Source organism: Brassica napus, chromosome C9 (genome assembly GCF_020379485.1).
Source record: "Brassica napus cultivar Da-Ae chromosome C9, Da-Ae, whole genome shotgun sequence".
In the NCBI taxonomy this organism is placed as follows: domain Eukaryota; kingdom Viridiplantae; phylum Streptophyta; class Magnoliopsida; order Brassicales; family Brassicaceae; genus Brassica; species Brassica napus.
In genome coordinates, this window is record NC_063452.1 from 63,264,101 (window position 1) to 63,278,302 (window position 14,202).

At 34.5% G+C, this 14,202-nt stretch overlaps 2 protein-coding genes and 1 pseudogene across 2 annotated transcripts; 2 read left to right on the forward strand and 1 right to left on the reverse strand.

Annotated features, from left to right (window-relative positions):
- The first annotated feature begins 4,117 nt into the window (after positions 1–4,117).
- Positions 4,118–5,253, forward strand: LOC106433098 (annotated as a pseudogene).
- A 1,151-nt stretch (positions 5,254–6,404) lies between these two features.
- On the reverse strand, positions 6,405–9,049 carry LOC106433094 (basic leucine zipper 2). The gene is made up of 5 exons (XM_013873940.3): positions 8,845–9,049; positions 7,718–8,291; positions 7,256–7,331; positions 6,919–7,045; positions 6,405–6,836 (listed from the first exon to the last, which is right to left on the reverse strand). The coding sequence occupies exons 2-5, from the start codon at positions 8,248–8,250 to the stop codon at positions 6,652–6,654; spliced, it is 921 nt and encodes a 306-aa protein (XP_013729394.2). The 5' UTR covers positions 8,251–8,291; positions 8,845–9,049; the 3' UTR covers positions 6,405–6,651.
- A 2,549-nt stretch (positions 9,050–11,598) lies between these two features.
- LOC106433106 lies at positions 11,599–13,393 on the forward strand. The gene is made up of 7 exons (XM_013873949.3): positions 11,599–11,758; positions 11,905–12,013; positions 12,449–12,532; positions 12,632–12,671; positions 12,765–12,833; positions 12,928–13,037; positions 13,136–13,393. Exons 1-7 carry the CDS (start codon positions 11,626–11,628, stop codon positions 13,272–13,274), a joined length of 684 nt encoding a protein of 227 aa, XP_013729403.2. The 5' UTR covers positions 11,599–11,625; the 3' UTR covers positions 13,275–13,393.
- Positions 13,394–14,202: the final 809 nt, after the last annotated feature.

Here is a 14,202-nt window from a genome sequence, read left to right on the forward strand (position 1 = left end):
TTTTACTTAATTAATTGATAAAAAACAATTATAAGGATTCTTATATACCATGTAAAAGAGCTTAAAATACATTAATACAAATGTAGAATGTGGTTAGAAATTTTAAAACAACACTAAAGATTATAGGCTTCAATATATAAAATATTTACCAAAAACTCATTATTTTCTTAGGGGTTACCATATAGATTTTGAGAAAAATTCAAAAAATATGATAATATTGTTTTAATGCATAGTTGCATCCTCCACTAATATATGATGATGTTCAAAGAGGTTTCGAGCCTTTGTTGTCTCCGTTTTTCAAGAAAATAGTGATTTTATAGTTGTTATTCCATCGATGTAGGAGTATTATGAAGTTTTATTAAATTAATTGATAAAAAAATTATAACGATTCTATTATACCCTGAAAAAGAGCTTAATATACATTAATAAAAATGTAGAATGTGGTTAGAAATTTTAAAACAACACTAAAGATTATAGGCTTCAGTATATAAAACATTTTCCAAAAACTCAAATTTTGGTAGAGGTTAACACATGGATTTTGAGAAAATTTCAAAAAATACGAAAATATTGTTTTAATGCATAGTTGCATCTTCCTGTATCATATGATGATGTTCGAAGAGGTTTGGAGCCTTTGTTGTTCCATTTTTTCAACAAAATAGTGATTTTATAGTGGTATTCCATCGATTTTGAGAGTGTTATGAATTTTTACTTATTTAATTGATAAAAAACAATTATAAGGATTTTCATATACCATGTAAAAGAGCTTAAAATACATTAATACAAATGTAGAATGTGGTTAGAAATTTTAAAACAACACTAAAGATTATAGGCTTCAGTATATAAAACATTTTCCAAAAAGTCGATATTTTCGTAGGGGTTAACACTTGGATTTTGAGAAAATTTCAAAAAATATGACAATATTTTTTTAATGCAAAGTTGCATTCTACACTAACATATGATTATGTTCAAATAGGTTTGAAGCCTTTGTTGTCTCCATTTTTCAAGAAAATAGTTATTTTGTAGTGGTTATTCCATCGATTTAGGGAGTATTATGAAGTTTTATTAAATTAATTGATAAGAGTTTATAATAATTCTATTATACCATGAAAAATAGTTTAATATACATTAATACAAATGTATAATGTGGTTAGAAATTTTAAAACAACAATAAAGATTATAAGCTTCAGTATATAAAGTATTTACCAAAAACTCAATATTTTCGTATGGATTAACATATAGATTTTGAAAAAATTTCAAAGAAACAAAAATATTTTTTTAACGCATTGTTGCATCCTCCACTAACATATGATGATGCTCAAAAAGGTTTGGAGCCTTTGTTGTCTCCGCTTTTTAACAAAATAGTGATTTTCTAGTGGTTATTCCTTGTTCAAAAAAAAATAGTGGTTATTCCATCGATTTAGGAAGTATTATGAAGTTTTATTAAATTAATTGATAAAAAAATTATAACGATTCTATTATACCATGAAAAAGAGTTTAATGTGATTATAGGTTTCATTATATAAAACATTTTCGAAAAACTCAATATTTTCGTAGGGGTTGTTAATACATGGATTTTGAGTAAATTTCAAAAAATACGACAATATTGTTTTAATGCATAGTTGCATCCTCCACTAACATATGATGATGTTCAAAGAGGTTTGAAGCTTTTGTTGTCTCCGTTTTTCAAGAAAAATAGTGATTTTATAGAGGTTATTCCATCGATTTAGGGAGTATTATGAATTTTTGCTAAATTAATTGATAAAAAAAATTATAACGATTCTCATATACCAAGTAAAAGAGCTTAAAATACATTAATAGAAATGTAGTATGTGGTTATAAATTTTAAAACAACACTAAAGATTATAGGCTTCAGTATATAAAGTATTTACCAAAAACTCAATATTTTCGTAGGGGTTACCAGATGGATTTTGAGAAAATTTCAAAAAAATGACAATATTTTTTTTAATGCATATTTGCATCTTGCACTAATATATGATGAGGTTCAAAAAGGTTTGGAACCTTTGTTGTCTCTAATTTTTAAGAGAATAACGATTTTATAATGGTTAGTCCACTAATTTTGGGAGTATACGAAGTTATACTAAATTAATTTATAAACACAATTGAACGATACTCACTTACCATGAAAAAGAGTTTAGCATACTTTAATACAAATGTATAATATGTATATAAAACATGGATTTCAATATATAGCCATGTGTATATAGATAAATACATTTCGAATTGATTTTCTCTTACATTTTCAAATTGTTATGTTTTATACCATTTTAAATTTCAAATTTTGAGGATCTAGTTATATTTGGATTTTTGTTAAAAAAACTACATAATTTAAATGGGTTCCCGAACCCAAATTCGAACCAAATCCAAACCAAAATTTTAAAATATCAGAACCTTAAGTTTCTAACTCTAAAAATTTGGAAGCCGTATAGATCAACTAAATCCGAAGGATATCTGAATATACATCCCTCGAAAAAATATACAACAAATATATTAGTACAAGATAAAATAAATAACTTAATCAACTATTTCATTATGTGCAATAAGCGGATCAGTACCTTGTGACCAATCTAATACTTTCAAGTTAACCAAACTAAAATTAAAAAAAAAACATCTAAACAACTATATATCTGGTTTATTTTGCAGTGCGTGAATTCCGTCTCGTACTTATTCATTGTCAACGATTCAGTACATGGAAAGATGATCCCCTCACGTGGAATCCGGAAGGAGATCCTCTGTCTCCATATATCTTCATATTATGTGGAGAAGTGCTATCCAGACTGTGTAGACGAGCCCAACGCAGTGGACATCTCTCGGACCTGAAAGTGGCCACCCCGGCTCCGCAACTAAACCATCTATTATTCGCCGATGGCACCATGTTTTTCATGGACACTGAGGAACAGAGCTGCGCCTCACTGATGAAGATTCTGCAACAGTATAAAATGTCCTCCGGTCAGCTTATTAATACGGATAAATCTTCGATCTCATTTTCAGCAAAGACCCCGCAGGTAATACGGGAACGTGTTAAATCACACCTCGAGATTTCACAAGAAGGAGGAGTAGAAAAATATTTGGGACTCTCGGATCATTTCGGTCGACGAAAAAAAAAATCTTTTCACAAGTATAGTGGACCGGATTAGGCTAAAGGGCGCTAGTTGGGCATCGAGACATCTTTCGAGTGCGGGTAAACTAGTCATGTTAAAGGCGGTACTCACTGCAATGCCATCCTTTGCAATGACTTGTTTCCTACTACCAGTGAGCTTGTGTACTCAAATTCAGTCTGCTCTTACAAGATTCTGGTGGAACTCGTCTCCGGAAAAAAAGAAAATGTGTTGGGTAGCTTGGGTTAGACTTACAGCCCCAAAGGCTTTGGGCGATTTAGGAATCAGAGACATCCAAGCCTTCAACAAGGCTCTTCTAGCGAAGCAGGCCTGGAGGATCGTAACAAAGCCGGAGTGCTTATTGTCAAGAGTATTACGAGGCAAATATTGTAGTAAAGCTCCCTTCCTACAAATGGATACACCGAAAGCTGCTTCACATGGATGGAGAGGGATCCTGGTGGGGAGAGATCTGCTTGTAACCAACCTGAGCAAAGCCATTGGAGATGGAGAAAGTACACTGGTGTGGAAAGACCCTTGGGTAAGCATGGACGAGCCGTTGAGACCGGTTGGTCCAATGCAAGAGATCCACCAAGATCTTTGCATCGCGGATCTCCTTTGCAGAGGAACTACGGAATGGAACATACCAAAGATACTGAGCATCCTTCCCCAGCACTTACCAGAGATTTTGCTTATCAAACCGAGTGTTACAGGAGCGACAGATTCCTACATGTGGTTGGCTTCCAAATCAGGGATGTACTCAGCCAAGTCTGGCTATTACGCAGCAACAGCAGTTGAAGCAGATGCAAGTTTTTAATATATGATATGGTTGTGTTCAAAAAAAAAAAAAGTTTTCTAAATCCGATCGAGTAGAAATTAATCAAAATAAAGGGGTGAGTTTTCAATATATGAAAACAAAGGTATTTTATACACTTAAGTTGTTAACCTTATCGTGTGTATACCCTAATGCTACAATCTTACACTTAAGTTGTTAACCTACCGTAATGCTACAATCTTCGGTTCAAGCAGCCGCTTCTGCGGAAGTCGAACCACCGTGGAAAAAGTGGAAACCGTATCCATCTCCACCGTCGTTTTTGTCGCTTCCAGATGTCATAATTCTACACTGCTTAGCTCGCATATCGAGGTCGTACTACCATAAACTCTCTCTCTAGTCTCCAAGACCTTCCGCTCTCTCATCTTATCCACCGAGCTCGGCCACGCACGGTTTCACCACAAAACACAAGAACCGTTCTTTTCCATATGTTTACAGCTTCCCGACCGTCCTCGTCCCTCGTGGTTCACCCTCTGGGTGCAACCCGAGAAGAAGAAAGCTACATTTGTGCAAGTGCCGTCTTCTTCCTAGGCTCCTCAAGTACCACTGTTAATTCTCGCGGTTGGTTCAGATGTCTACGCGCTCAGGCAAGGTTACCCTCCGTCCCAAGTCATGTTAGTCCGCAACAGAGAGAACATTTTGTGGAGTAACGCACCTAACATGACTGTAGCTCGAGTGAATCCAGCTGCGTGCGTACTCGACGGGAAGATATACGTGGTTGGAGGTTGCTGCGAGGCCGCCGCGAAAAGCTGCTGGGGAGAGGTTTTCGATACAAAGACTCGAACCTGGGAGACTTTACCTGACCCTGGAGACGAGCTTCGGTTCTCTTCAGTGATTAAAAAACTAGAGATTATAGGAGGGAAGGTTTACGTTACGAGTAACGAGGGGGAGGAAGACTCTGTCTACGATCCGAAAACGCGTAAGTGGGAGGCTATAGGGAAACGGCTCGAGGGTGACAGTATGTGTTGGGTAGGTAGTTTATATTACTCTTGTCGTAGGGAAAGTTGCATGTGGTATGACAAAGAGTGTAAAGAGTGGAAACATGTCAAGGGGTTGTCTTCGTTCAATAAGAGTTGTCGTCGCGGTGGTTTGATTGAAACGGTTCAATTCTGTGGGAAGCTTTTAATCTTGTGGGACAAGTTTGCACCTCTTCGTGGTAATTGCGGGGAAAGGACTATTTGTTGTGCTTTGGTTGCGTTTGAAAAGCGGAAAAATGGTCATGTTTGGGGAAAGGTTGAGTGGTCTAGTCCTGTGCTTACTGTTCCCAGTTCATACCTTTTCTTGCGTTCTGGCGTTATACGGACATGATCATTTTTTTTATTAATTTAATTTTATACATACTAACGAGAATGGCTTTTAGATTTATTTGCTTAAACATTGGTTTATATAAAAATTATTGGTGGCTTTGCTTAGCCTTTATTAATGTTTTTTTTCTCGTCTACATTTGGTGCTGATGAATACATAATAGTAGAAAAACAACACATTTAGAAGAAATGTTTACATAGTTGAATATAAATCGCCAAAGGAGGTTGGAGGCAGAGGAATCTATGAACTTGAGAGGTTGTCGACTCTAAGAAGGGGCGAGCTAGATCCCCCACTCATTTTATAAAAATAAATACACCACATTTTAAAAAATGACTTGTTATGAAAAAAAATTATAATTGTTGTCAAAGAAAAGCATGTGTTTCTTGCATTTAGCTATATTCTTGTATTGATAATACTAAAAATCTATATTTTGTTTTATAAGTTTGGTGGTAATAAAATTAAAAATATATTAGTACCAGATTTTTCTTATTATCTGGTTAGTTAAGTTATTTTAAAACCTCAAATACATCTTAATATTTGAAATTAATTGAAAAGCAAACACATTTTTTAATTTAATCATTTACTAAATTACTGAGACACTTTACAACGATAACTCTGATATTCATGATTCAATTATTTGTTTGAAACCATTGAAGACGTGTGGTAGAAAACATGACTACATGATCATTTTAAGAAATTTTGTCCGTTAACATATTCTTCTTAACATATCACACAAGTTTTCTGGAAGTGAATATTTGCAATTGTATGACTTCAAAAAAATTTCTATCTCTGCATTTGACTAATCTACAGTTCATAATTATTTATTTGAATTGTTGAAAACATTTATCGAAATATCACACATAATAATATCTTTTGGTAGTTCCAATTTAAAATTAATAGTCTGAAATTTTTGAGATTAAATAAAAGCATTTGTAGATTATATCTTGTTTTTCAAAAGGTATGACTGCATCGTTTTCAATTATGATGCTTTTTATTAAATTTGTGTTATGATCTTACATGTTGCCCCATTCCAAACGTTTTCTCTGAGCTTCCTTCTTTAGTAACTGGTTCGTTATGAAGATCTGTTTCTTACGACATGCAAGTCTTATCAATCTTGGTTTATCTAAAGTACATTATTTAGTTAATTGCTAATATTCCCTCCTTAAAGCTACTCATATTTCAAACCCGGCATAATGAGCTACACTATGATTACAACATTAGAATCTCGAAGTTATAACATTCTTTGTGCTAAAAGCAGACCAAGTCCAATACTCTCGACACAGAGAGTTGGATTCTTTTTATACAAATCAGAAAAAGATTTGTCCCTTTTCCTCCAAAACATAGAACTGTCATCATCCTCAAGCTAACTTATTCTTCTTGTGAGGGAGGGGGTTCTTGTCTTTAGTTGAGATTGAGTTTGGTCAGATCAAGCAAGTTCCAGTCCAAGTGTGACGAAACTGTTCTTGGACCTATACTTGAACCGGCAGAGTAAGACCTGGCCAGCCTGTTATTGTTGTTGCTGCTCCCAAAGTTTCTCAATCTGGAGTTCAATCTCTGAGCTTCCTTCTTTAGTAACAGGTATTCACCTACAAGAAGATGATCTTAAGCTTTGATTCAGATACTCTTTAAATTGTTTAGTTTTATGCCAAGTTTTTGTTTTCTATTTACCTTCCCTTATGAGCTTGTCCTGCTTTAGTATCGCCATCTGCTGCTTCATCTGGCTGTTCTCCAAGGACAGTGTTGCACGTGTCTGAAGAAGTGAAGCCACTCTCACTGATAAATCTGCTTCCACCGCCTGCAAAAACGATGTTACAAGGTGTTTTATACTATGTTATATGGATGTGCATCTAGCTATGTTGTAAGACCAATAACTCGCTCATCCAACCACAGAGATCTAAATCTAATACAGTATCCTATTTTTGTACATATAACTGTATGATCCACCGGCAAAACAACCAACACGGTTGAGTTTTAGAGAGCACAAATTAGAAAGCAGAAACTATACCTGCAGCATGGATACCCTCCTCTCAAGTTCAGCAATGTACTGGAGCTTACGAACTCTTGAACGCTGTCCTGGGTTCCTGGCAAAGTTAAGACAGATGAAAGAATGAACACATGACGCAACAAGATCATGTACAAGCACCGATACCGAGTTTAAACATTCTAAGAGCACCCTTGTGGAGATACATACAAAGGGTAAACTAAATGCCATCTACACATTTGCTAATGTAGCGTAGCCAGAACAAACCCATCTTTAACTACAAATCCAAGTGTAAACTAAAGTACCCCTTCCGTCATATCTCAATCTTGATCTAGAACTAGATGCAGAGGTACCACGTTAGAGCTCAGGAGACTAAAACTAAAATTCACCCATATGAAACATGTTAAATTAGGAACATTAGCTGATATTAAGAGACTAAATCTTATCAAATTCTCTACAATAAAGTAATGGTTAATGTTCTCTCACCTTTTTGCATTTGAACCGCAAGCATTATCTGCCTCATGTGGATGACAAATGCTTCCTTTCACAGTATCATCTGCGTTCTGAGGAGCTTTCTGAGAACCATAATCCGAGAAGGCAGAAGCAATAGGGCTACCAGAGAAGCTCGAGCTGTTCCTTGCTCTCGGCGAGTTGGGACCATACACACAAGCCGACTCCAACTCCCCACAAGCTTCAGAAGTCAAACTCTCTTCATCTTCTTCGCTTTGGTTAAAACCAGCAAAGTCCGCCGAGATGTCTCCCAACAGCACAACCGAGTCGCTAGCCGAGCGGCGCAGAGGAGAAGGACCTCCACAGTCAGTTTTGTCACCCAGCAGCTCGTCAAGCCAAGCTGGTTGCTCCTCGAGCGTGGAATCTTGAGTGGGAGAAGAAGACTTGTGATGATGGCTAATGTATGATTCAACGGGGGAAGAAGAAGAGTAGAATGTATCTGCATAAGGATTCAAAGACAGCTTCTTTGGGATAGGGCAACGAGGAGGTAGCTGACCAGGCCTTGACATGATTTTTTAAACTCAAATGAGATTTGCTTCACAGATTCCCCCTAAGATATCAATAAAGTCAAAAGCTTTGTTAGAAGAGAGTACTAGTTAACAAAGTCATCATCAAACTTAAAGAAGCTTAACTCTATGCCAAGGACCAAAATTTAGAGCTTTAAACCCTAAAGTTTTCTTCTTAGCTTATCAAACAATCAATTTAAGAAAAAATCATTACTTTGTGAGATAAACTAAGCAAAAGAAAGCTCTCACTAAACCAAAGTTTAGAGCTTTAAACCCTAAAATTGTCTTCTTGATTATCAAACAGTGACCTCTCAATCTAAGATCCCGACAACAAGTCTTGTAATAACCCCACACGACAAAGAAAACAAAACAAAAGACAAAAAAAAAAAGAACTCAAGACGAAGAACAACGAAGCAATGAAACAGTTACCAGCAGAGAGTCATTACAACCTTAAAACAAAACAAAAAAACGACATTGAAATCAAAACCAGAAATTTCGACAGAAAACCCTTAAAAGCTACGAACTTTGAATCGAATAAGCAGAGAGATTCATAACAAAGCTAGTAATAACTCTTCAACAATCGAAAAAGTTACTTACTTTGACCTCCGGTGAAGGTTTTCCGGCGAAGGTAGTGACGGAAGAACAATGTCGGAGTAAAAAGAGAGAGAAACGGCGAGAGTGTAGACGAAGGAAAGATATTAATAGCAGTATAGCACCAATCGTCTCTCTCTCTCTCTCTCAGCAATAAAAAGGAAAAAAAAAAAAAGAAAAGAGAGAATTGATTCTATTGGCTTTAGCTCACAGCTGCGTGTGCGTATATAAATGTGTATTAAAACGTGTTTGTAAAATAAAAAATACGCAGAGAATTGAGGAACAAAGGGCAACACAAACACACACACATACACACGAGAAATTCTTGGGTTCACCCCCTAGTTGAACCTCTAGATTCACCAACTAATAGTGTTTGAGTATTTGATATTTGATATCTTTTAAAAAAGGAAACAAAATTGAATTTCCAAATAAGATTATATTTTTGAAATAAAACAATAAAAATACATAAAAATAGTTACAAAAAATAAATAAATAAATATTGATAAACTTTTAGCAAAATACTAAATCCTATACCCTAAATCCTAAACTCCAAACTCTAAATTATAAACCTTAAATCTTGGATAAACCGTAAACCATTAGAAAATTTTAAATCCTAAATCATACATTAAAAACTAAATCTTAATAACACTAAATCCTAAACCCTAATCACTAAACCCTAAACCCTTGGATAAACCCTGAACCCTTGGATAAATCATAAACTCTAAATCAAAAATATTTAAAATTAAACCCTAGAGTTTATGATTTATCCAAGGGTTCAGAGTTTACCCAAGGGTTTAGGGTTTACCCAAGGGTTTAGGGTTTAGTGATTAGGATTTAGGATTTAGTGTTAGTAAAATTTAGTTTTTAATGTATGATTTAGGGTTTAAGATTTTTCAACGGTTTAGAGTTTATCCAAAGTTTAAGGTTTAGGGTTTAGGATTTAGGGTATAAGGTTTAGTATTTTGCTGAAGATTTAACAATATTAATTAATTTATTTTTTGTAACTATTTTTATGTATTTTTATTATTTTATTTTAAAAATATAATCTAATTTGGATATTCAATTTTATTTCCTTTTTTAAAAGATATCAAATATCAAATACTCAAACACTATTGATTAGTGAACCTGGGTGAACCCAAGAATTTCTCCATACACACTTATTGGCTGGAGATGGAGACGTACGGACGGCTCTTGGGCCCTTTTGTTTGTTTTGGGTCAAGGGTCAGTGACCTGAACCCATCCGTGCTTTTTTTTTTATATATATAAAATAAAGTTTTTTTTTTCAGTTTTTGGGTTGTCACATTGATTATGATATTTGATCATATTTTGGCATTTACATTACATTGGCCCCACTTTTTTTTTGTTTAAGAAAACATATATATACGTCTAGAACGTTCAGAAGAAACAGCTGTAAAGAGACAGTTCAAGAAGCATTGTTTTTTTTTTAATAGAGATGATTGTATTATATTATAGGGGAATTGTAGTATATGGTGGTTACTTTAATCAAAAAGGTTTGAGTTTGTAGACAATGCTTTCTTTTGGTACATTATGCAATTTGCAACATTGGTACACTGGTTTCTTTTGGTACATTATATGTAAAGAGTTACATGACGTTTAATGTTTTGTCTGCTGTTAACAAAGTGACAGAGCATATACCTTAGAATGGTTGTTAATATAGAGAATTAAAAATTAATCAAGATCTTCTTTTATGCCTTTTTCAGTAATGGCTCAGAGGTTTAAAGTTTATAAAACAGACTTGACCAATAAAGCAGCTGTGCCTCACAGCTTTAAGTATTTGATAATATCGAGTACCTGTTTCGTTTACGCAAAGTTGAGAGTTTTTTGCGTGTTTTTATATATGTATTAGATTAGTAACACTGGTGGGAATAATTTAAAGCATATGAAAATGAATAACAGATAGTCATCAGATTAACATTGAAATAATGTTAAGACAAGGACATGTCAAACAAAAATAAAAGTAAGCATAAAGAAGCTATATTTTTTTTTTCCTTCTTATAATTAAAGTGAATGGTGCGGAAAAGAACCCACCAAGCTCCAATAATTTAACGTGTACTTTATTCTAGATATGGAAATCCAATTATTCCTCATCTTTTGCTTGAAATCTAGAAAGTTACACATTCACCTCATCTGGTACATATTTGAGGTCTATATACATACATATATGTACAGTAGAAACAGTATGTGGCCTGAGCGAGTTTAATAATAATAGAGAAATACTAAGAAATAACAACAGCCTTTGTAAAAACTATAGAGAAATAGCATCATGCATGAGAGATAACTAACATTTGAAAATAAAACATTTAACTCTGCCTAGCCAGTTTGGGCATATCTACATGAAACATTAAAATAAAGTCCGAAAATTTATAAGAAAGACGCATAGAATTTCTAAATTATTAAACACAAACTTTTATTATTTTTTTACTAAATTATTTGTAACCTCTAAAATCTCAAGACCAATAATATCTATCCACCATTTGATAGCCAAAGGCTTATTAGTGACGTATGTAGAGAATTTGATGTAAACCAAACCTCACATTGACATTCACATTCTTTTGATACGAACAATAGTAGTCTACAAGAATTAATCAAAGGCCATTGATCGTTCTAATCGTTTTCAACATGCAAAGCAAACTCGCTTTTACTTCATTCAAAGCGATTCAGTGACCGCACAAATTTATCAATATTTTTTTTTCTCGGTTTGAATAATCAACGGTCAAAAACAAAGACCATATGGAGAAGACTGTGCCACGTGGACGTTGTTACACCATGTTCCATGCAAATATCACTCCTTTCCCTCGCTTCAATTTCGTAATTCAATCTAATTTTTCAACAAACTTTTTGTTGTTTCAAAGGAAGATCTCTGAAACATCCATGGGGAAACACACTAATCCGAATCCAGGTTCGTTTAATTAAACCACTGAATCTGTTTATTCACTTTTTTTACGATCTTGTTATTTTGATGGTTGTTGATGAGGAGGCTATTCATCTTCTTCTTCTTGGATCTGGTTGTTGATGAATCATACATGTTTTATCGTTGTCTGTTAGATGAATCTGGAGCGGAGATGGATCCGGCGTGGGAATGCGCGGGAAAAGGAGCGTGTGAATTGAGACAGAGGCGATTTGCTGATACGATCATGCCTCATATCCTCAACTTGTGAGCCCTGTTCTGTTATGGCATCTGTATCCTCGTATAGTTTGTTAGTTTGTTAGATAGGTTTTTGTGTAATCCTAGACTAGCTCAGTTTACTCCTTACTTGTTCCTTGCATCACAAGTTCCTTTATTTGTTGGCAAATTGCAGCTCACTGGTATGTTTTCCATGTCAAACGTAGCTGTGCATGAATTCGAGTTTTGTAGTTTTTCATGATAATACACTTTCATGGCATTTTTTTAGCAGAAAGACATTTTTTTAAACTTCAACACTGCAGGAATTTACTTTTGGGTTCTCTTCAAAAAGTATCGTGCTAATCAGAGTTAGACATTCTATTATATATTACACATTATTTGTCTAAATTTTCGATGTGAGATTTAGATTAACATTTCTCATTGGATTTTGGAGCTTTTTTAATTCTTCTTGCGGGATTGTTTTAGGTATGGGTCTTGCGCAAAAGCAAAAGATTTTGACATGTATGCACCAAATGCTTCGTTTGAGGACCCTTTAACTCATGCTCAAGGGTATGTTGCTCCTCCTACTAACAACTTCATATTCATTGACAATGAATCATTGTTTACACTTGTATATTTTTTGTCACTTTTAAAAAATAATAATTTCAGGGTGAAGCAAATCAAATCAGCATTTTATTCACTCTCAAAGGTATATAATAAATCTCACTTCGATGTTTACTACTATGATGATGGAAGTATCACTATACAAAGACTCAATCACACCATCATACTCTCCTTACAGGTGTTTGGTGAGTCAAAAATAGTTGAATATCATATTCAGGAAAGTGTTATCGCACCGGGGAAGAAAGAGGTTAGAATCCCCTTATTCTAGCCTCGTTGCTACACTATACCATGATTGTATTTTCACCGTTTAAACAAAGGAAACAACTTATGGAACAAAACAGATACTAATTGACAACAAACAACACTACAAGCTCCTGGGAAAGAACATTCACATGATCTCTCTCATTAAACTCTATTTCGAGAACGACAAGATTGTCCGACACGAAGACTGGTAATAACTAATAACTCCACCCTTTGTTTCTCAAACCGCTAAATTTCACAGATCCTATATTCATTTAACTGCTTCCTTGTTGGTCGATAATGTATAAGGTGGGACAAGAAACCTCTCAGGAACAGAGACACTGTTAGCTTCCCGTTAGTAGGTCGGGTAATGGAGATGGGTCGAAGAGGCTTGATGCTAGCGACTCATGCCATGATGGGTTTTGGTAAAGATCCTAGCTCGCATTGAGTTAAAAAGAGATTCTTCAGGAAAAAAAAAAGATCACAGTTACTGTAGTGTCTAAAATTCTTCAAAACACTCACTGAGTTTGATGAAATCCTTAAATGTTTGTAAGATGTTAAATGGTTTTTAGTCTCTTTTCTTACTTCTCGTAGTTCCTTGCGCCACAAGTTCTAGGGAAATCTGAATCCTTGTGTGGCTGAACCGTGCTGGTTTTGGTTTGTTTTCAACTATATCCGAGTAAACCGATGTAGGGCCAGATCGAAGAACCTTCCTCAAATGGGCCTTCTCTGTCAAATCTAAGTGTCCAAAAGTTTTGTCTCGATCTTGACGTAATATACTTAGATGATTATTTCGTGACTGTACACTCGTTTTTATCAAACAAGTTGGGCCCTTGTTTTATACTTTTATATTAAAGAACATAATGATAGGATAGTGATTTTGTAAGTAGAAACAAAAACAATATGTTCTCTGAAAGAAACTGGTGTTAGTTGTATGAATGTTACATTTAAAAAAAAAAAAATCTTATAACAAAGTTGTGTTGTTATGTTACAGGTGTTTGATATATATATAGTCTTCTATATTCTAAATCCCCATTTTCACCGTATCATATATAGGTTACTATATATACTATTTTTTTGTGTGCACAGGTTACTATACTCTAATACTCTAAATAATCCCATTTTTGTTCCTATTTCGTATAGAAAACATCTATCTGAGGACCACACCCTTGCGGTGTATTTCTTACAAGAAAAACACCAAAGTTATGAAATTGAGGAAGGAAATGATACGATACATAATACTTAGAAAAATGATAAAATGATGATCAGAGAAAAGGAAGAGACATTAACGTCGTCGTCTAGGTTGGTCCACGAATTAAATGTAGAGCAATAAATGGAAAGAGATAAGAGAGAAGGAGGTCTATAATGTTGGGGGA